At 37.0% G+C, this 20,590-nt stretch overlaps 2 protein-coding genes across 4 annotated transcripts; both read right to left on the reverse strand.

Moving 5' to 3' along the window:
* Positions 1-2,918: 2,918 nt before the first annotated feature.
* LOC137952276 (LOB domain-containing protein 37-like) lies at positions 2,919-4,065 on the reverse strand. The gene is made up of 2 exons (XM_068799395.1): positions 3,766-4,065; positions 2,919-3,645 (listed from the first exon to the last, which is right to left on the reverse strand). The coding sequence occupies exons 1-2, from the start codon at positions 3,947-3,949 to the stop codon at positions 3,191-3,193; spliced, it is 639 nt and encodes a 212-aa protein (XP_068655496.1). The 5' UTR covers positions 3,950-4,065; the 3' UTR covers positions 2,919-3,190.
* Positions 4,066-16,407: 12,342 nt separating this feature from the next.
* On the reverse strand, positions 16,408-20,590 carry LOC137951895 (APO protein 4, mitochondrial-like). Of its 3 annotated transcripts, XR_011112168.1 has the most exons (6): positions 20,459-20,590; positions 19,026-19,286; positions 17,942-18,931; positions 17,576-17,646; positions 17,035-17,376; positions 16,408-16,912 (listed from the first exon to the last, which is right to left on the reverse strand). XR_011112168.1 is itself a non-coding variant. In XM_068798870.1 (3 exons), the coding sequence occupies exons 2-3, from the start codon at positions 19,277-19,279 to the stop codon at positions 18,202-18,204; spliced, it is 984 nt and encodes a 327-aa protein (XP_068654971.1). In that variant the 5' UTR covers positions 19,280-19,286; positions 20,459-20,590; the 3' UTR covers positions 17,741-18,201. The 3 variants fall into 3 exon arrangements, 1 of the variants encoding a protein (XP_068654971.1); XR_011112169.1 differs by lacking the exons at positions 16,408-16,912; positions 17,576-17,646 and having other exon boundaries at positions 17,366-17,376; XM_068798870.1 differs by lacking the exons at positions 16,408-16,912; positions 17,035-17,376; positions 17,576-17,646 and having other exon boundaries at positions 17,741-18,931.

The raw sequence follows: 20,590 nt of genomic DNA on the forward strand, positions 1-20,590 counted from the left end.
ATTTGATCTTCAATTATGAGTCTACAAAATTCACTTCATCTTAACTATCAATCAAGCCTTGATCTCGATAATTGACTCTAATCAAGCCTTAATTATTATTTTGACTGAATCCTTGATTTGACATTTAATTGATCATTTGACTAAATTTTCATACTTTGACCTTTGAGAAATATGGCTTTAGTCATCGGTTAACTAGTGACCAGTTCTTTCAATCTCATCTGTTGATCTAGGTCAAGCAGGTTTCAACCTCACTGGGTTTTACCGTAGGCAACACTAGAGGGCACCAGATCAGATCCAGACTAGGATTAGAATGAGCCCAGTTCAGCTGATTAACCAGCTGAGATTTTATAACACTACCTAGAATCATTCCTTCACCTAATAGCTAATAGAAAGAGAAAGGTTTGAGGAAAAAAGAACCAATCTTTCTGGGCAGAAAATGAAAAGCTTTTATCAGAATCCACTTGTGGAACCAGCTGTAAGGAACCCAAGAGCATTAAACCAGTATAAGCCATCTCTGTGGACACAATTGCACTTCAAAGTGGTCAACCCGTGGAAAAAAAATAAAAATCAAAGTTGAAAAGTTGCTGTTCAGAATTGACTGGTCTTCTGTTCTTCATTCAGTGACGACCGACTGGCCTGAGTAGCTCATCCTTGAGTATTACTCTAAATTCATATCACGGGTTTACTAACCCATCGAAACTGTTTAATAAGAAAAAATGAATAAAGAATCACAATTAAAAAAATCAGAATGAGCCTATAAACTCCAAAACTTGCCTTCCCAAGGCAAAGCAGATGCATGAACTGGAAAAGAAAACTGTAGCCCAGGGATCTTCCATTTGGTCAATGGAACTGGTTCCAGTTTCCTCCTCTCATTCCTCGGTAGCCCTTCACTGGGTTTTAATTTATTTCCAAGAATCTAATGTTTAAAATACGGCAAAAGAGGCACAGTTTAAAATTTGAAAAATTTACAGAGAGATTCATGGTCTGATAACTACCAAATAGGATCCCAACTCCTACACCAAACTCCGTGCTTGAGGGAGCGGTGACTTTCAGTTCACTGAAAGGGCAAAACGCCTCCGAGCCATTCGTCCAATAGAGGTGGAGATCTCGTACTCCTCCATTCACCGAGGCATATCTTCAAACAGCTGAAAGGAGCGAAACCATTCCCCCAACATTCCGAATCTGAAAAGCCAAACACCTAAACCAATTGCAATTTGTCTTCACAAGAACAGAACAGAAACAATTTATTTAAAAAAATGAAAAAAACAATCAGAGGCACTCAGCTAAAAACGGCCTCATCCGGTCTCAAGGAGCCGCCTGAACCCATCTTTATCCTTATCCCTCTCCCCTATCAAACACCCAGAAAACGGAATTAACAAACGAAACATAAAATATAACGAAATGCATGGGTTGGGATTCTTACAAGATTTAAGATTAAAAATTGAATAAAATTCGTCAAGAAGAGATGAGTGGAACCTGCAGGTAATAATAATTTGATTGGGTGGGTGCGTGTGGAAACGGACAAAGGAGTGAGGTGGAAAAGGTTTTTTTTGCGGAGAAACTACGAAGCGGGGATGGAGACAGAAGGGGTCGCAAGAAGAAGCTTCCTCGTCATCCAAATTCATTTGTTCGGGGCTCCGGGAACGGGTGGAGTCCGCGTCACGCACAGATCATTCCTTACTCGTTTTATAATCGCTGGTATTACGCCATCCCACTTTTGAAAAAAGCCAATCGAAGGCATCATTCTCTTATTTTGTGGTCGTATCAGGTGATATGATTACCATTTTCAAAATACCCTGCAAAAATATAGGTTACGCATTCTTCTATGCATATCGGATCCAATACCGTTGCATCATGCACTATGGCTTGTAACCGATACAGATAATGTAAGGGTCTGCATATTCCTACTTATCATTTGATTAGCGCATATCACCCTCTCCTGATTATCCTTTCTCTTTAAACCCGCTTTTCAGCTCAATTCCGGGTGATTAAGCCCAGATCCCTTCTGCCACACACGTGCATGACGTGGCCACGTGTGCCGGCAGCACAGACCGCATACGAGCCGGCAATAGTTTTTAACTCTAATTCCAGCCTCTTTTTATGAATGAGAAAGGATACGTGGAGCCGAGGTCGTCGGAAGGTTCTGTGTGGGGCCTACTGAAGGCGAATGCGGCGAAGCGCGGCGCTTCTCCCACGTGAGAGAAAAAAATCAAGGACGGCAATGGTCCCACCCCGAGGGAGCAGGAACCGCCGAAATCGACGCTGAAATGCGCCGCAGCCCACTTGGAGCAGAAAATTCTGACAGCGCCTCGATGGGCCCACTGTCACTCCACCCCCCATCCATCCGTTCTTCTCTCTCTGCCTCTTTCTAACTCCCAAGAGCCGTCTCGCAGTTTCTCGCTCAAGAGTGGAGTAGAGTTTTTTTTTTTTTTTTTTTAAATTGGAATAATCGCAACTTGGGCGGGCCCACCACCACCGACCTCTTCTCTTTGCATGTCTCGTCTTGCCGTTTTCGACGGCTTTTTTTTTCTTTTCTTCTAATTTGATGTTTAAGGCTATTTAAGCTTTGCAGGTTCGGATAATCACGCAGCCAACTCGCCCGTCCCACTGACGAAAATACCCTCCAGATAGGAGAGGATCGAATTCACGAGCATAAGCTTATCTCTGGAATTTCGCAAGGGAGTAAGGGTAGTTCAGTAGGAAACGTGTCTGGTGTTAATCGGGGTCAGAGGTTCGATTTGTGCGGTGTCGGTCAAGTGAGAGTGATATGGAGTACGTCTTGTATTCTTCTTCGTTTTTTACGGGTTTCTTCGTATGCTCTGTTATCTTCTTCTGGAGGGAAATTACAGAGAGGGGGCCTTTCTGTAATGCGGAAACGAGGTAGCTGGTTGGAGAGGAACAGAAATTGGAGAAAAATAAATGTTTCTACACAATGCGAAATATGTAAAGAGAATCGAAGAATTTGGAAAAAGAAAAAAGAAAATTATTTTATTCACCACAGCCATAACGGCAGATTCATCTTCCCCCACGAGAGGGGATCGGCTGCCGGGATCACAAAACCTCGCCGGAATTTCAATCACAAACGTCGAAATGTCCGGGCAAACAGGGAGAATCCTACACAAAACGCCTCAGGACGGCACGGCGGAGAACCGCGGTACTTCCGGTCGCTCAAAATCATACACAGCACGCCTCAAACGAACAAATTGAGGAGCTTCCGTTCGCCCGAAACCTGATCGCTTTCGATGCTCGTCGTCACCGATTCCTCCTCCGAGGGCGTCGCCGACCGGCGTTTCTCCGATCGAGTGGTGATTGCTCCGCTCGCCGACGACTTCGTGGGAAACCCTGACATCAAGCTGAGATCGAGCTCGCACGCCTGCAGTTTAACCGCGTTGTCGCTCTTCCTCTTAGAGGTCTTGATCCTGGAGTATGGGTCGTGGAGCTTGTTGCAGGACTCCTCCGCCACGGACGCGTCGTCCGATTCCGGCAACGGAAGCTCCGTCAACGGCCGCAGAGTCCCGCCACGGAGGACGGTCTCCACCGCCGTCTGGCAGACGTGCCAGTTCCCCGTCCAAAGCAACCCCACCGCGCCGTTAACCGGATTCACCGTACGGCCGCAAGCTTCGAATAAAAGAGACTGGAAAACAGCTGGAGGAAGAAAAGCATACAAGAAGATAAAAATACACACAAGAACCTCCGAAGCTAGAGATAAAAATTAGATCCATCTCTCGAACCCAAATTACAACAATTAAATTCCCCGTTCTCTACCTGGCCTCTGCTGCTCAGGGACGGAAGAAATGAAGGACATGAGACCAGCGCGGCCAAAGAACTTAGCCACGAAAACCGTAGCATGACCCTGTGCCTCGGCGCTCTCGATCCACTGAAGGCAGGGGCGAAGAATGCAAGATTCGCTGCACCCTTTTCGCAGGACTCGGCAACCATTGCAGCTCATCGTCGCACGAGATCGGACATTAAAGACGAAGAGAAACCAGTTTATCGCTATCGAGGAGGAGAGGCTCCCTAGATGCCGAGCTGCCTTGCGAAGCAAGAAAGACAGATACAGGGACAGAGAAGCAGAAGAAGAAAAACGAGAGAGAGAGTAGTAAAGCGTGGGTGGAGGGGCAGAGGTGGATATATACATGCTGGGTAGGGGGGGCGTGGTTACGGCGTAACTAGAGTTAAGTTCCAAACTCCTGGGTGCGGACGGCTCCGTGTTTCCGCGACTGGTGGCCGTCAGCCGTTGGATTATCGGCGTGGAAATCGATGGCCTTCATTTGCTTTATAAAGAAATGTATGGGAAACGGCCAAGGTGGAGAAAAGATAAAACCAACTTGCAGGCTGGAGCGTGACGTGTAAATTGGCAGGTCCTGGTGAAATTACCGACAAGCCCATCGATTTGAAGGGAGGTTCAGAACCGTAGCCGTCCAGACTAGATACGCTCTTCTCACTTCTGACCTCATCTCCTTACCACCTTTTTTTTAAGTAATTATTCGAAAATAAACATCTATTCTTTGAATATTAAAAAGGAATAATTGATTATTTCTTTTATCATTGAAGAAAATTCTTAAATGTGTTATATTAAATTAGTTGATTACATTTTATTAAATATATATTTTTATTATAGTTTTAATAGGTTAAATGGATTCTTAACCAATTCTTGAACCACTAAGGATGTGTTTGGAACCCATAGAAAAGCAAAAAAATTTTCTCTCGTAGTTAATAAATTTTCTCTCACAAAATGATCGAATTTGAGGAGAAAATAAAAGAAATAGGAATTTGAGAGAAAATTTTAAAATTTATTTATTTTATTTAATTTTTTATTTTTTACATGTATCCAAACAAGAAAAACTATATTTCTCTTCTATTAAAATTTTCACTCAAGTTTTTATTTCTTTGATTTTCTCCCCAAATCTTATCATTTTGTGAAAGAAAAATTATTAACTAAGAGAGTGATATTCTGTCGATGATTTCTTGCTGCCAAACACGCGTAAATACATTTTTTTTCTTTTTTCTGTTTGTGGATTCCGAACCGGCCATACATATTAGAAATTTATTGAGTATAATAAAAACTTATACCAAATACAAATCATTTCTATATATATGTATGCATCAATGGCTCTTTGTAGCTCATATAATCAATGCAAAGATCAAAATATGAGTTTTTTTTTTTTTTTTTTTTTTACCTTATATTATATGGGTTTCACTTTATTTATAAGAACCCACATAGAATAAACTCAAAAAGCAGAAAAAAGGTTGATAGGATATGATGCCATTGTCTTCAGGGTATTTTTATTAATATTTTTGCTTGTTAAATTGGAATTAATAAACTGTATATATTTTACCAGTAGCAGTCGATGGGCAATTTTGTACAAGGATAAACAAATACGTCTCTTACAGTAAACAGCAACACCTTCACAGTGTGTCTCAAAAGAGAATCCTGCAAGCAAGTTGATGAAGTGGGAGCCATTGTCAATTCCCATGTCCCTGCAGATCATCTCGATCAAGGACTAGCTAACCAGACAAAGAAGCCTAAATCCAGGACACCCGACACCAAGAAGACGAAGATCTTCACCCAATTTCCGAATCAATACAAACCACAAGAATCCATCAATCTGCGTTCTGCTTTATAAAAACACACAATGGCAGCACTGTCTTTCTGCTTAGGGTTAAAATTCCGGAGAGAGGGAGAGAGACATGAGTACAGTCCCGGCAGAGCTCCTTTCTGGATCTTCATGGCTGCTCGTCCGCTGTTATTAGTCTTACGTGTCGTGATTATCCTCTCGCCATGAGAAAACAAGAGCGTGGACCCCGAGTTCGGCTGGCCTTATCCGAAGTGGAGAAGAAATTCATTCCGAGTACGGAGCGATGGCTTCACGACAAAGGCGGCACGTCAGCTGCCAGATAATGTTAGCGTTGACGGATCTCTGGGAGAGCGACGCTGCTCCTCGATCACTTCGGCCTTCGCTGTTTATCTCTCCCAGTTTCTATCATCTCCGAATCTACAAGTTCGACGCTTTGGTGCTATCGCTTCCGATGGAAAATCTAAGCTCGATTACTCCAAGAAGATTAGATAACTAATAGGAGACGGCTTCTAATTCTATTCTTGGGTTCAAGTTGAACAAGAAAGAAACAGACAACTAATAATGCAGGTCTGTTCGTCTTCAGTCTTCATTGCTCTCCTCCCCCTTTTGTTGCTTTGAAAGGTACTTCAAGCGAGGCCGTGCTTTTTGAAGGGTAAAGAAGCTTTTTCAATTAGTTCACGCCATGTTTTGCCTTTGGGATCTCGCATTTCGAAGGGTGAAAGACAACTATGGGCCCTGTGTCTGTAACCATGGCCTGTCGTCTGGGACGACGGGCACCGTTCCTGCCATGGTTTGCGATAACGCTCGCGACGGAAATAAAAAGTTAGGGTTTTGGACGGCTGGAGGAAGAAGGTTATCCTCCAGCTCGACCCAATTGAACCAGATCCGGTTCTGGATTTTAGGACAGGACCGGACCGGTTCTGTGATTAATATGTATGTAGTTGAAGTGTAGCCAATGCATACATCAAGTCTTGTTACTAAACATATACCTCACATATAAAATAAATGACATCAAATTGTAAAATATATTTTTACAATTATCTTACCCCATAGGGAAATTTTTAGTATTTTCATATTTAATTAGGATGAAATAAAAAAATATATTATCTCTTGATTAACTCATAGGTATCGAGAAATATGATTAATTTTTACTATCATCATAAAAGTTCAATTATGAATCATATAGGCACATTTTAGTGATATGTTGATTCATATTTATTTTAGTACAACTTGCATGGGTAAACATACCATATATGTGTAATTTGATGTGCCTCAATTTTGTATAATATAAGCATGATTGAATTATTTATTTATTACTTGCAGTTGTTTCAATTTTTTATGATCTTTGAACATTCATCTGAAATCCCTTATCTGAGTGGTGATAATTTGCAAGGTTTGGAAGGATAAAATTTTGCTTCATTTGAGTGCTTAAATAATAGCACAATTATCATCCATGAAACTCACTAGCACTCGAGGTATGCCCAAGCATATAATGCAAATGAGGGACAATTGCTCAACTCAAATCACTTGAGATTGAAATACTTGAATCTTTCTAAGTGCACCTTATTCTGAACCATCGATCGTCCTAGTTCGGGCCCTTCAAATTATATATACATAAAGAAAAATGGTCAATCAATGATCTTCTTGCCATTTATGTTCAATAAGAATAGAGATTGATTCAGGAGAAAATGCACATAAGATGATACATGGAAAAAAAAAAAACTATTAAGCAAAAGGCAAAAAGCGTAACTCTTATCCATTCTGATAAATAATGAAGTTGTCTGATGTTTCTTTCATAATGAAGAAGGAACACATCAAAATGGATTTCAGATAATTTCACATTTTTGTATGTTTGAATCTAATATGATTGAAATATGTTATAACACATGTGAATTGATTTTGGTTGTACAATCCATGTTGCAAATATCATGCAAGACTTCTTAAATAGAAAGTAATCGATGGACAGTGAACGAAGCATCTGTTTAGGCAATCAAATGCATTCACATGTGGAAGCAATCGGGACAAACAGACTCATTTTAAGTACTAGTTATATTTTTGATTTAGAAAGAATATTTTATATTTTAAACTTTTTCATAAATTTAATTTTTGTACAAAGGCTTACATTATTCTATTTTTCAATTCAATTTTCTAGTATTTCTTTTACTTTATTGAAAAACCCACTTGTAATTGGCAATGGTACAATAGATGATGATTTTTTTTCAAAATTTATTTAAATAATTATGTTTCTAAGTAGCTTGATGGCTATCATAATGTTGGTATTAAAATTTGTGTTATAAATGAAAAATGTTCTATGTTATGACATAAGACATAGTTCCATTGACAGAATCAAAACATTAGAAAATAACGAGATACTTTCTTCTCTTAATTTTATTGATTTCGGTTTATACGTGCCCTATATTAAGGGTTAGTAGATTCAACCATAAACATAAATGTATGAGGAGTTGTGATATGTTAGAAATAATAACTATGTACATATTAAACCTAGTTCTAACTATAGTGGCCTCTAAAACATCATTTGAGTTATGAAAAAGTTGGAAATTGAGTTGAAATTGTATACTCATTTGCGGTTGTTGCCTAACTGAAGTTCATGTTTATAATCCATAAGAAAAAAAGTTAAGACTCTAGGATGATTAGTACATATTTTGTAGGTTATGTTGAAAAGTTTAAGAGATATAGATTTAATTATCCTTCCCACCACTAGGTTTTTTGAATCTAGAAATGTTAAATTCCTTGGTAATGATCATGTAGACAGTGAGAGATATCAACCTTAAAACATCATTTTTGAGTAATGTCATATTGCTAATACAACTCCACCAACCACTAACAGAATGAATATTAATCTCTATAACATTATTGTCAATAGGGTTTCAATTAATTGACATTTAACCTAAATCCTTGGATAGTGATAACCTTGATTTATTTCACATGTCTTAGCACACTCTAAATCAATCCAATTTATTTTTAGGCAAACCGGTGAAAATAAAACAACTATCCTGGAATGTGGGTTATAAGGTTTCTTGGATGAAAATGCCAAGTTGATTCATAGAAAAGTAACAAATCAGTGATTCTAACAGATATCACTCATAGAGAGTCACCTAAGGCAACCTTTATCGGATTGATCATAGGAACCATTAAAGTGTTATCTATCCTATTAATGAAAGTGGGTGCTTATAATTGAGGACCGAATCCAACATACCATAAGGTAGACGGTATCTAATATCCAAGAATGACTTGTTAAGTTCTCTAGACACTAAAAGACAAGATGCATAATCTTTTCTCAATTATGAATTCTTGTTTGAAGCTACGAGAAGGTAAGGAATGCATCAACATTTGAGCAAGAAAAGTTGCTCATTTTAGAGAGTTTATCTTGTACGACTTAGTGAGTAGGCCTTATTCCCTTGAGGCTAGTTGTTCTAGTTGGGTATAGGTGGATTCATATCAATCACTTGTATTGATTAAGATATGACATGAATTTGAAAATATGAATTCAAAATATCCATGTTAACATGAGTCAATCTCTTGAGCCATAACCACTTAATTTAACAAGAAATATTAATTAAGGTTAATCACATTCTTACAAATATGCACAGTCTTAAGAACAACAAATGTTATTTCCAACAAAATTTAGATTGGGTTGAGTAATAATATTGTATTTCTTTGACATGTCATTGGCTAATGAAAATCTAATGCTCCTTAAGTCTATGACTACCAAAGTGCTAGTTTATATAGAATTTTGATTTTCATAGAGATTCCAAGTCTACATAAACTAGTCAAGGATTGATATATGACGTTAAATGATGAAATTATCATTAAATCAATCCTCAAAACCAAGTCTCATATATGAATCTCTGCATTGAAATGAATACCAATTATAAAGTCTCATTTGTATAATTCATGTTCGACAAACTATTAAGGTGATTTTCATTTACTATAAAGCTTGGCTCTGAGAATACACTCCTTGTTTGAAGTTCAAGTGACCTTTGGTACCCAAATTTTGTTTGGGACCCACCATCTCAACATTTGAAGACAAATTTAGGCTTCCCTTGGGAATCTAAATTTCCTTCACTACTTTGAGTTTTGGTCTTCTAGCTGAGCACTCAAATGTTTAGTGGTCTATGGTTCCACATATATAACATAAATCATTATGCATAGATATTGTGGCTTTTGCCACATTTGTCCTACGAGAACTTCTAAATTTTATTTCCATTCTAGTCTCATGGACCTTAGCTCCAAGTCCCGCGATTCTCATATTTTTTGTTTGATATTCTGATTTATCTAGAGGAGGAACTTTTCCTAAAGTCAATTTATCTAAAGCATGGGATAAGTTAAGTTATTTTCCTTCAACTACCCATTTGTAGGATTTTAGTATTTTGTTTTCTTCTTGATATTCTCATAGATATGTAAGAGTGGAGTTCATGTATCTCACATTCTGAAATGAGCCTATAATTTTCTTCTCTAAGCTCTTCTAGCTTGGAGAAACAATTAATTTTCAAAGTCTCAATTTCTTTTTTAATTTTAAAATTTGTTATGTTTTTCTTTTCTTCTAAGTGAGGACGTGAATTCATATGGTTATTTCATAAGTTCTTCCTTGTTCAAATCCTCTTAATTATCACTTTCTGAAGTCTCATTTCTAGTTGAGATGATGTTTCCAACTAAACAGAAGTGAATACATTGTTCAATGCCTATAATGTCACTATGTCTAGTGCACTCGGAGTGCGAAGTGCTACATTCAATGTTCTTAGACAAATTAGATTCTAGTTTATTTCATAAATCCTTTGTTGATTTACAAGATAAAAAAATCTACAAATTCATCACTTAAGGAACTAAGAATATAGCCTTAGCATTGCCATCAATTTTTACAATGTGTAAGTCATCTCAATCACATATTTGTTTAGGAATAATCCTTCATTTACATTTTAGGATGGGATTGAAGGATTCATTAATTATTACTTCCTATGATTTAAATTCAAAGGATTGTAAGACAAATTCTATTCTAATTATCCACTAATGGTATTATGAACTATCAAGCATGGGTACGAAATAGGGATCATGACCATCTTGGAACATTATGTCTTGAGATGGCATGAAATCAATTAGATGAAACCAAATGTAATTTTTTATTTCAAATGATTTAAGCCTACTCGGTTACCAATTGTTACCCTAGGTGGTTTCTCAAGAAGGGGGTAAATTAAGATTCTTAAATAAAAATTTAAGCGCATAGTGTGATAAATAAAATAGAAGACAAACAATAAAAAGGCACACGTCACAAGGAGACTTTGGTAGTCACTGCCCAAGAACTCTTCTTCGGAAAAAAAATCTGCTAATATGCTCTATTAGCTAAAAATTCCAAAAAGATTTAGGTTCTCTTTAAGCTAAGTATAATCTCCAATTTACAAATTAAACTCTCCCCAAGTTAAAATACAAAAGAATAAAATCAAACTTACAACTTTCTTTTCGAGAAATAACTCTTCTCTTAGTGAGATCCAAGCCTAAATCTTTAAGCAAATGAACTGAATTGTATAGCAGCTTGATGAAATTTTGAATGCAAAGAATGTGAAAAGAGATTGAAAATTCTAGGCAAATTTGGAGTTTTTCTCTTCAAAAGGGTAAAATTAAAATTTGAAGCTCTGATATTTTTACAGAGGTTTGGTTTGTCAATATAAGCTCAACTCTTGGTCCTCTACAACTTTGGAGGCCTGTTTATAAATTTCCTTGCCAAACTAGCCTTTTTTTACCATTTAAAAAAAAAACTACAAAAACTGTTGATCAATCAATGCAAAGGTATGATCAATCAACTATGTATAATGGATATATTTTTTTGTGTTCTCTAAGCTTATTAAACGATCATGACATCAATCAATAAGTTTTCAACCCTTCAAAAAACTCATTGATCAATCAAACCAATTCTATTCAAAGTTTTGTCAGACCGATCATGCAACAGGGGATGATTGATCATGCTTTATTGCATCTTCCTGACCGCATTTGTGTGATCGATCATACTTGAGCCAATGATGGATCATGCTTTATAGGTTATGCCAAATTGTATTTTGGATGATTGGTCAAGCCCATATAGGTCGATCGATCATGCCATATGCCAATATACTATTTTGACATTTAAGTATGATATAGGCTATTCTAAGGTATTTACCATCATAAAACATTTATATGCATACAACTAAAACATGGTTTGAAATATTTCATGCCCTAAAACTCCATAACATAAATGTGTTTTGTTGGCTATTTACGTACATAGCTAGAGTTCTTGTCATTTTCTAAGCTTCTTCTTTGTGTAAGTTTTTCTTGTGTTTTTGCTTTGATTTGATATAGTATTAGAACGTCATGATAAATATGCAAAACAAAATTTATCTCACCTATTGCCTCGTTTTTGTTCAACCATCCTCCATTCTTCCATTTCTTCCTTTTTAACTTTATGATGAGCAACTCTTCACCATGATTCCATCATTATAAAAATTTCCTTCACATCCTAATTTATAGAAAGTAACAATCATGTGTAACACAAGAAATTTCTGACCCATTTGTATCACCCAAAGACAACAAAATATATACTAAAAACTACACACTCTGAAAAGAATATGATAAAATAAGAAGACATTAGTCTATAAAACCTAAAAACTCTAATAATGACTATTTTCTTTGCACTCCACCCACAACTTAAGGACATAAGAAGTCCTAAGTAAAAAATCCCCCCTAGATCCTAACATTTAACCTAAATAAGATATAAGCACCAAGCCCCAACGATGTGCCTCACAATTTACTACTCCATTAGTAAGAGTAATATATTGCAACAAAAGAACATATTACATATTCATAATAAAAAAAACAAAAAAAGCCATGTGGTGGATAATAGTATACACCAAAAATCAGCTCACCACATGGCAAAGGCAATCTCATAGCACCCCAATAATCCAAACATAACATGAAAAATGAAAACAATATTCATAAGAAAACACATAACAACATGTTTACTATCACTAGATAAACAAAGAAAACCATGTGGTGGATTTTGACTTGGCAACTTGATTGATCATTTTTTTGTCTTGAGCTTTTGCCATTGATCTCATAGTATTTGTGCTAAAATGCATGTGTCTAAAATATATTGATAAACCATTAGTAGCACACTTTCAAACTACCCATTTTGTTATCATCAAAATAATAGAAACCAACATGATTTTACCATTCGTCTAACAACACTACCATACATTTGTTTAATTAGTCAATACTTAACCCCAGGTACCGAGGGTCCAAATGTTCATAGCTCTTTAACTAAAGAAGACAAACAAACCCACACTTCTAAATGAGGTGAAGGTAAATAAGATCATGCACTCTTGTTCCATATCAAATTTTTAATCCAAATTCAAAGGTTCATTCACCGCAATAGTGTATGATGAAATCTTAGAAGCAGACACTACATATGCACACATAGCTTCTAATCCAGCAAATGAAAAATCATAAAACAACTAATCCAAGAGATAAGAGTTGCTACTTATTTGTAATTCACAACTCCTCCCACATTATATCAATCCAAGTTCAACTTTTTTGTCTAAGCCAAAAGAAAGAACTATATTTTGGTAACATAAGAGTAAAATAAGATGATATATGTTGATGCCACAATGCTCTTCTAAACACTACTTAGAACAATACACCACCACATATTCCAATCTTTTTTTTTTGTTAAGTTGTGGAGCCTAATCAACGCCCTACACAGATCGACTTTCGCATACATGTTGAGCACAAAGTCTGAGAGCACAAGTGATGAAGCCAAGAAGTCTGAAGTGATTCAGTTGAGATATCTTACAGTTATTGAGATGGAGAATATCGCTTAGGAAGACCAAGAAAACATACCCCCATAACTAAATCAGGATATTCCTGTGATTGAACTCAGAAGATCTGTCAAAACTAGTAGACTACCACAGAGGTACTTCCACGCATTGAATTATATTTTATTGACCGATAAAGGTGAACCAGAGAGTTATGAGGAAGTCATGCAAGCTGATGAATCAACCAAGTGGGAGTTGGCCATACGGGACGAGATGGATTCTTTGTTATCATATCAGACATGGCAATTGACTGAGTTACCAAAAGAGAAGAAGGCCTTGCAGAATAAATGGGTGCACCAAATAAAAGACGAACATGATGGCAGCAAGCGATACAAGGCAAGACTAGTGGTAAAAGGCTTTCAAAAAAAATACGGCATTGACTACACTAAATTTTTCTCTCTAGTAGTGAAATTGACTACTATTAGAATAGTGCTTGGACTAGTGGCGAATGAAGACTTGCACTTAGAGCAGTTGGACGTAAATATAGCCTTTCTTCATGGTGATTTGGAGGAAGAAATCTACATGATGCAGCCACAGGGCTTCAAAGCACAAGGAAAGGAGAAAATGGTGTGCAAATTTCAAAAGAGCTTGTATGGTCTTAAACAAACTCTAAGATAGTGGTATAAGAAATTTGACACCATTATGAGTAGTAATGGTTTCTTGAGGTGCCAAACAGATCATTGTTATTATGTGAAGAAGCTTGATGACTCCTATATCATTCTACTACTATATGTTGATGACATATTGATAGCAGGTGTTTGCAAACGGGAAATAGAAAAGTTAAAAATAGAGTTGTCCAAGAAGTTTGCAATGAAGGATTTGGTGTTGCAAAACAATTCCTTGGGATGAAGATTTCTAAGGACATTGATGTCTTGAAATTATCACAAGAAGAATATGAGAAGAAGGTGTTGAACATATTCAACATGAATGATGCAAAACCAGTAAGTACTCTGTTGGCTAGTCACTTTAGGCTATCTAAGGAGCAATCACCTTCTATAGAGCAGAAGCGAGCCAACATGACAAATGTGCCTTATACTTCTACTATTGGCAGTCTCATGTATGTCATGGTGTGCACTAGACCAGACATAGCTCATGCAGTGAGAGTTGTGAGTAGATGTATGAGTAATTTAGGTAAGCAACACTGGAAAGTAGTGAAGTGGATTCTCAGGTATTTGAGAGTAACTACAGACTCAGTCTTACGTTTTAGAAAGTCGAACTTGGGATTACATGCTTATGTATATGCTGACATGACTGGAAACATTGATGGCAGGAAGAGTGCCAATAGATATATATACGCATTGGGTGGTACAATAGTTAGTTGGGTTTCTAAGTTGTAAAAGATAGTTGCTTTTTCCACTACTGAGGCAGAATATATGCTATGACTGAATCCAACAAAGAGATAATATGGTTGCAGTCTTTCTGGGAAGAATTAGGTCCCAAGCATGGGAAGAATGTGTTGTGTTGTGACAGTTAGAGTGTTATTCATTTAGCAAAGAATCCCGTTTATCATGTCAGAATAAAGTACATACAGGTGCTTTATCACTTCATCAGATCGACTCTGGAGGATGGAGTCTTAGCACTTGAGAAGATTCAAGGAAATTAGAATTCGGCTGATATGTTGATAAAGACTGATAAAATTGAGAAACTAAAGTTGTGTGTAACTTCAGTTGGACTTTTCTCTGAGGATTGAGTGTCTTTGCCGTTGTAGAAGATATATTGATGATGGATTAGTATCCAAGTGGGAGATTGTTAAACGCTGAGTGGATACGCGGATTGATCTTCTAGGGGGTGGGAAGCCCCCCTCCCGAGGGTGTGGGGGCGGAGCCCCCACCCAATCCACGATATATTAATTGTTGTTTCATTAAGGGCAGTTTGGGAATTTTACTCTTGTATCACGGTTGCCCTAATTTTCTCTTTATAATTGAAGGGCGTCATTATTATTTCTCATCACCGAGAAGGAGCTGGAGTTGTAGCCCGAGAGAGGTTAGAGAAAACACTTATAAGTATGTACTATTTCTCTTATAAATTATTTAATCTTTATAGTGGATTACTACAACGGCAGAAGACAAGATGTAGTCTCACCTTGAAGTGAACCTGTATAAGTCTTGTTGTTTTTTCATGCTTGCTTTTCTTTTCTTTCGTGATTATTATTATCGATCTCGTTAGTTTAGAATTAGGGCGTCTGATTCATAACATCCTTTACAGACAACCTCAACATGCACAACGACAAGTTTTATAAATTCTCCTAAGATAAAATTTTCATACAAACTTATAAAGTGTTAAGAGAGAAGTTATTTTTCAAAATTAAATATTTTTAGAAATTAATTATATAATAAATTAGGAAATTAATGACAAATCAATCAAGATAAAAAATTTGATTGATTTTAATTTTTTAAATTAAGAAAATTCATCTTTAACCTATAAATAAGTTTATATTGACGTAAAATTTTATCCTGATTTAATAAAAATTCTCTCTCTCTCTTTCCATATGTAGATTAGTCTCCAAGGGTTGAACCACGTAAATTATTTTGTGCCTTTTGTTCCTTTCGTCTTCAATTTCATTTTTGTTCAAAATTTTCTTATGGTATTAGAGTCAATGGTATGAATTTACCTGTTTTTTGTTTGACGATAAATTTTTGCATAATATTTATTCTATTATGTTTTTGTTCAAATTGATTTATACATTAGATAGATCTCGCTTTTACGAGCATTTGGACTCTGGTTTCATCAAAATCCATTGAGAATGATTTACAATATTGTGTTTTTTACCAACAAGTAAAGTATTTTTTAATCATTTTTGTTGCAATATCATGATTTATATTTAAATTGAAGTGTCAATTAGCCTTTTTGATGGCCACAGTTCAAGTGAAAGCACAATAAATAACACATTTTTTAAAAATAAGTTAGAAAATATGGTGAGATGGATAATTTTAAACATTCAGGTCCAAGAAAATGCCAATCCTCAACAAACAAGGCAAATAACAAATGAATATTGTTAATAAAGGTAGGAGTATTCCATGAAAAGGATAACTAAATGAAGGAACTGTTTTGAGAAGCCACAAATCTACTCATAAAACCTAAGAGAGTCGCATAATCTGAACTCAATATCTCTCCTTGTTCTGTATTGCCTAACCATATTACAAGACTAATTAATCTTTTCCAGGACTCATGCAACACCGTTCAAAGTGATCAGAAAAATGGCAAAAGCCTCAGCAACCTTAGCCCTAGATAGGTTGCAATAATAATAGCAAGAGATTGGACTCAGAAACTGAAACCATAGGTGCTCCACATCCCACTGGTTAAGTCTTTGCAACTTCATTTTCCCCCAATTTCTTTCTCCATCAAAGCCTCATCAGCTGTATAAACGGGGGCTAGAGAAAAGCAGAGAACACAATAGAAGGCAGCTACACCATGGCCAGTATGTATCTTACTTCAAGAGTCCCGGTGTCGTACCCAACAACGAGATGCCCAAGCCTAATTAAAACAAAGCAAACAAAAGTAGATTAACTAGCTTAACTACATCTATATAAAACTAATTTCATCCTTGACAATCCAAAAATATAATGATGTGTTTCAAGGTATAAAGTTTTACTAACATGTTGCTGGAACTGACTTGGTATCATAGCCAAGTGCAGATAACAATCCCCAAGACCATCAGTTAAATATTTGAATATAACTCATTGATCTTGAATCAGAGGCCTATCCCTGTATGTCTGGTATAACCTCATGGACAGAATGGCTCTTAACCACTAATATCTAAGTGATTTACCTGAAGTATTGACAGCCCCAATAACACTATGTACGTGGCCTAGTAGAGAAACAGCCTCAAGCCTCAATAGCCATACTTGAAAACACACATTCACTGCCTTACAATAGCCAAAGCTGCCAAAAAGTTAACTGTTACTGGTTTAAAGAGAGGCATCACAGCAGACTCGTTCCTGTGTGACAAGAGAAGAATTAAAGCATCAATACTGAATTCCATGAGACATGTTAGAACGATCTCCAAATGATGTTAACTGTTAATTGGACCCTTTTTATATTGATCATTTTGTCCATCATTCTGAATACAAGCATTGAAAATCACGAGGATATAATTAAAATTGAATACAAAAATCCAAAACAAAGATTTCTTGATACCATTTCTTTTTGAATCTTTAATTCCAGGGGTTCTTCTTTCTGGACTTGCCAAGTAAAGTTTTAGCCTCCAGCTGCGGCTACAAGATGAGATCATCATATTCTATAGAAGTGCTTCCTACTTGCACAAGTAGATGTGTAACCAAGTTTTTCCACCAGATGGAAAAATAGAGCACAAACACATATTTATTAGATGCTTGTTCAGAAATCAGTCTCACACGATATATTCTTCCCCCAAGAGAACATAGTGAAGAATGCACACGACAAGCACCCTTTAATGGGTATACAAATGCTGAGAAAAAAAAACACAAACATGACGTCCAAAAATGTGCTTAAATTTGACAATTTTCCCATAAATGAACTGATTACCGTTTTAATATTCACATCACCCATGTACAACAGATGAATCCTGTCCATTAAAGCAGTAGTCCACCTCACTCCTTCCAGCCTGATAAAGGTTCGGAAGTGCCAGTAGAGTTATCACTTTGTCCAACAGTTTTGGTCTGAAGCTAAAAATTCATGGTTAATTCGAACTCCACCAAACCCCTTTGAGGTAGAATATTCAGCTTGACGTTTCACTCATATCATTCTCAGCCTTTTACTCATGGTCATTTGAATCAGTTTATTGATCAATGAGCAAATCCTGCCCTGATGGCACTCTCAAGAGTAAAACCCTTAACTTTCATCATACAGTGATAAATTTTTGGCACAGAAGCCCCTGCTTGCACACACAATTCAATGACAGCTGGTGCGTGTCCATAGTACCCCCTCCCACTATCCAAGAGGACAGGAGGGTCTTGAGGCCTCATGTGCCACACAACTTTTGGGGGCACCAGATTATCCACCTCGGCCTTCTTCCAAAAGTGAGTTCCCCTCCAACCTTCATACTTAAAGACCCCACAGAGCCGAGCTGTATGTCCTGAAGGTCCCACATGAACTTCTGAACAGTATTCACAAACCTTTGCTGGGTAAACAAGTAAAAGCTTTTTAACTCCTAATCTCAGCCTTTCCCATGCCTCTAAAGTCACTTGTGCAACTGATCTCAGTTCATCAGTTGAAGCAGTAACATTATTGGTTTCTGGTATCTCATTGGTGGCATAAAGAATTTCATCAGAGATATCTACTCCAGCTTGGTAGCATAGTTCAAGAACTGCTGGAATTCGGTGAAAATCAAATATCTGCTCATGTTTTATGACATCTTGGAACATGTTATTAAGGTGAAAGGATTCAATTCGGACAAGGACATCATTCAGGTTGCCATCAATCCAACAGTGAGTACGGTTTTTGCAATTGCACCTGGGTCCATGGCAGGTCTTGATCAGGTGGCCACTCTGACCCACATGAATCTCAGGGCAAAACCTGCAAGATATTTCAACTGCTTAAAATGATCAAACATATCGATCTCTAAGCCACAGACTTCCACTTAAATAGCTGAGGATCTATGCTTGCTTACTTGCATGCCTTGATTGGGATAACATTGAGAAGAGATGAAACCCCTTTAATAAGTTGCGCTCTAGCAATAAGCACATCATATGCAACAGGAACCATATCCTTCACAGGATAATTCTTTGCCCTATTTTTAATTCTTGTAAGAATCATAGGACGAAGCTTGCTCCAATCCATTCTTGAGCTGTAAGATCTAGATTGCATGAAATGATTATTAGCATCATGCTGAGCAAGCAGCATGAGTTTCCTCAAGTAGGCCATGGAGAAACTGCAGCAAGGACCAAGATGCTCGAGTAAATGTTGAGAAGCAAATGGCAGAAGCAATCACATCAAGAGCAATATGTAAACAACATCAGATACAGATAAAGAAACGGAAACATACATATCTATTCATTCACCAACAACAATGCACTATTCCCTACGAAAAAAGAATGTCCAAATTAAATACTATGAGACTTCCATCTAGAATAACACACTTCTTATAGATCAACATGAGATAATCAAGATATAGAAAATTTGAGCTTTTTTCTACAATCTTCTGAATGATTGCCAGCAAGAGACACATTTTACCAAAACATTTCCTTTATGACTCCAGCTGGACACTTTCTTTTAAAATATTGTCTTGAAGAGTCAATTCATATATATATATATATATATATATATATATATTTAAGAGAGGGATAATTTCCAACTTGCAGACCCCATAGAACAGCAATCGTCTAGAAGGAAAACAATCCTAAGACCACTCCAGAAATCTCATGGCATACTGGATCATGCACCTGCTTCTTTTTCAAAGTGGCTAGCCAGGTAATATGACTTCAGCAATAACAAGAAAGGGAAGCAACACTAAAAGCACAACTGTCAGGGCACTTAACCAATTACAGTGAGTGAGAAGCAAGATAGTGTCTGCAGTACATTATCCAAATAACAAGCAAGAAATGATACGTGACTTCTGTCCTATCCCGAAATCATGAACGAACATAAGCTATCAACCGTTTTCTGGCTAATTAGACTATTATTTAACTCAGCTCCTCAGCTCTGCACGCAACCATGCTTATCCAACGTAAGCCCCTCTCACTGAAACTTAGGACACCACCTCACACAGCATAACAGATAATTGTGTCTATCATTAACCAAAAAGACTACGCCATTTTTTTAACCAAATATTGCTAAACTGAAAAGTTCTCTTAGAAAAACAAATTATTCGGTAAGAATAAGTGACCCCCCGCAAAGAGTTAAAAAATACAGCGGTGCAGCGGACAACCAGAGAAAATTTTGACGGGAAGCCACAGAACAAGATGCAAGACGGATAATTTTGAACAGGAAAGCCCTAGAAAGGATAACCTTCAATATGAAACTGAAAATGCAAACGAGTATTTCAAATCAAGACGACGGACTTCAGGAAAAAAGAGAATCCGGAGAGAGTGCGTAGGTTCTTACCAAGTCTGGGCGAGATCTTCACTTCAGATAACACGATTCGAGAAAACAAAGCCCTCTGATAAAAAATGCAAAAGAAATAAGCGGAGTGGCGAATCTAGGGAGGGTGACGAAGTGACGAACTCGACTAACCGT

The sequence above is a fragment of the Aristolochia californica genome, unplaced genomic scaffold (assembly GCF_029961685.1).
Source record: "Aristolochia californica isolate CCGP_79_NKW_82.1479 unplaced genomic scaffold, dmAriCali1.0.hap1 SCAF_15, whole genome shotgun sequence".
In the NCBI taxonomy this organism is placed as follows: domain Eukaryota; kingdom Viridiplantae; phylum Streptophyta; class Magnoliopsida; order Piperales; family Aristolochiaceae; genus Aristolochia; species Aristolochia californica.

Bases quoted from the DNA above. Each gene is read 5' to 3' on its own strand.
- LOC137951895 (XM_068798870.1), bottom strand. From the start codon at position 19,279: ATGGCCTACTTGAGGAAACTCATGCTGCTTGCTCAGCATGATGCTAAT. The intron at 18,932-19,025 runs GTAAGCAAGCAT...AATATCTTGCAG, and splicing joins ATCCCAATCAAGGCATGCAA to GTTTTGCCCTGAGATTCATG.
- LOC137952276 (XM_068799395.1), bottom strand. From the start codon at position 3,949: ATGAGCTGCAATGGTTGCCGAGTCCTGCGAAAAGGGTGCAGCGAATCT. The intron at 3,646-3,765 runs GTAGAGAACGGG...TTCTTCCTCCAG, and splicing joins CCCTGAGCAGCAGAGGCCAG to CTGTTTTCCAGTCTCTTTTA.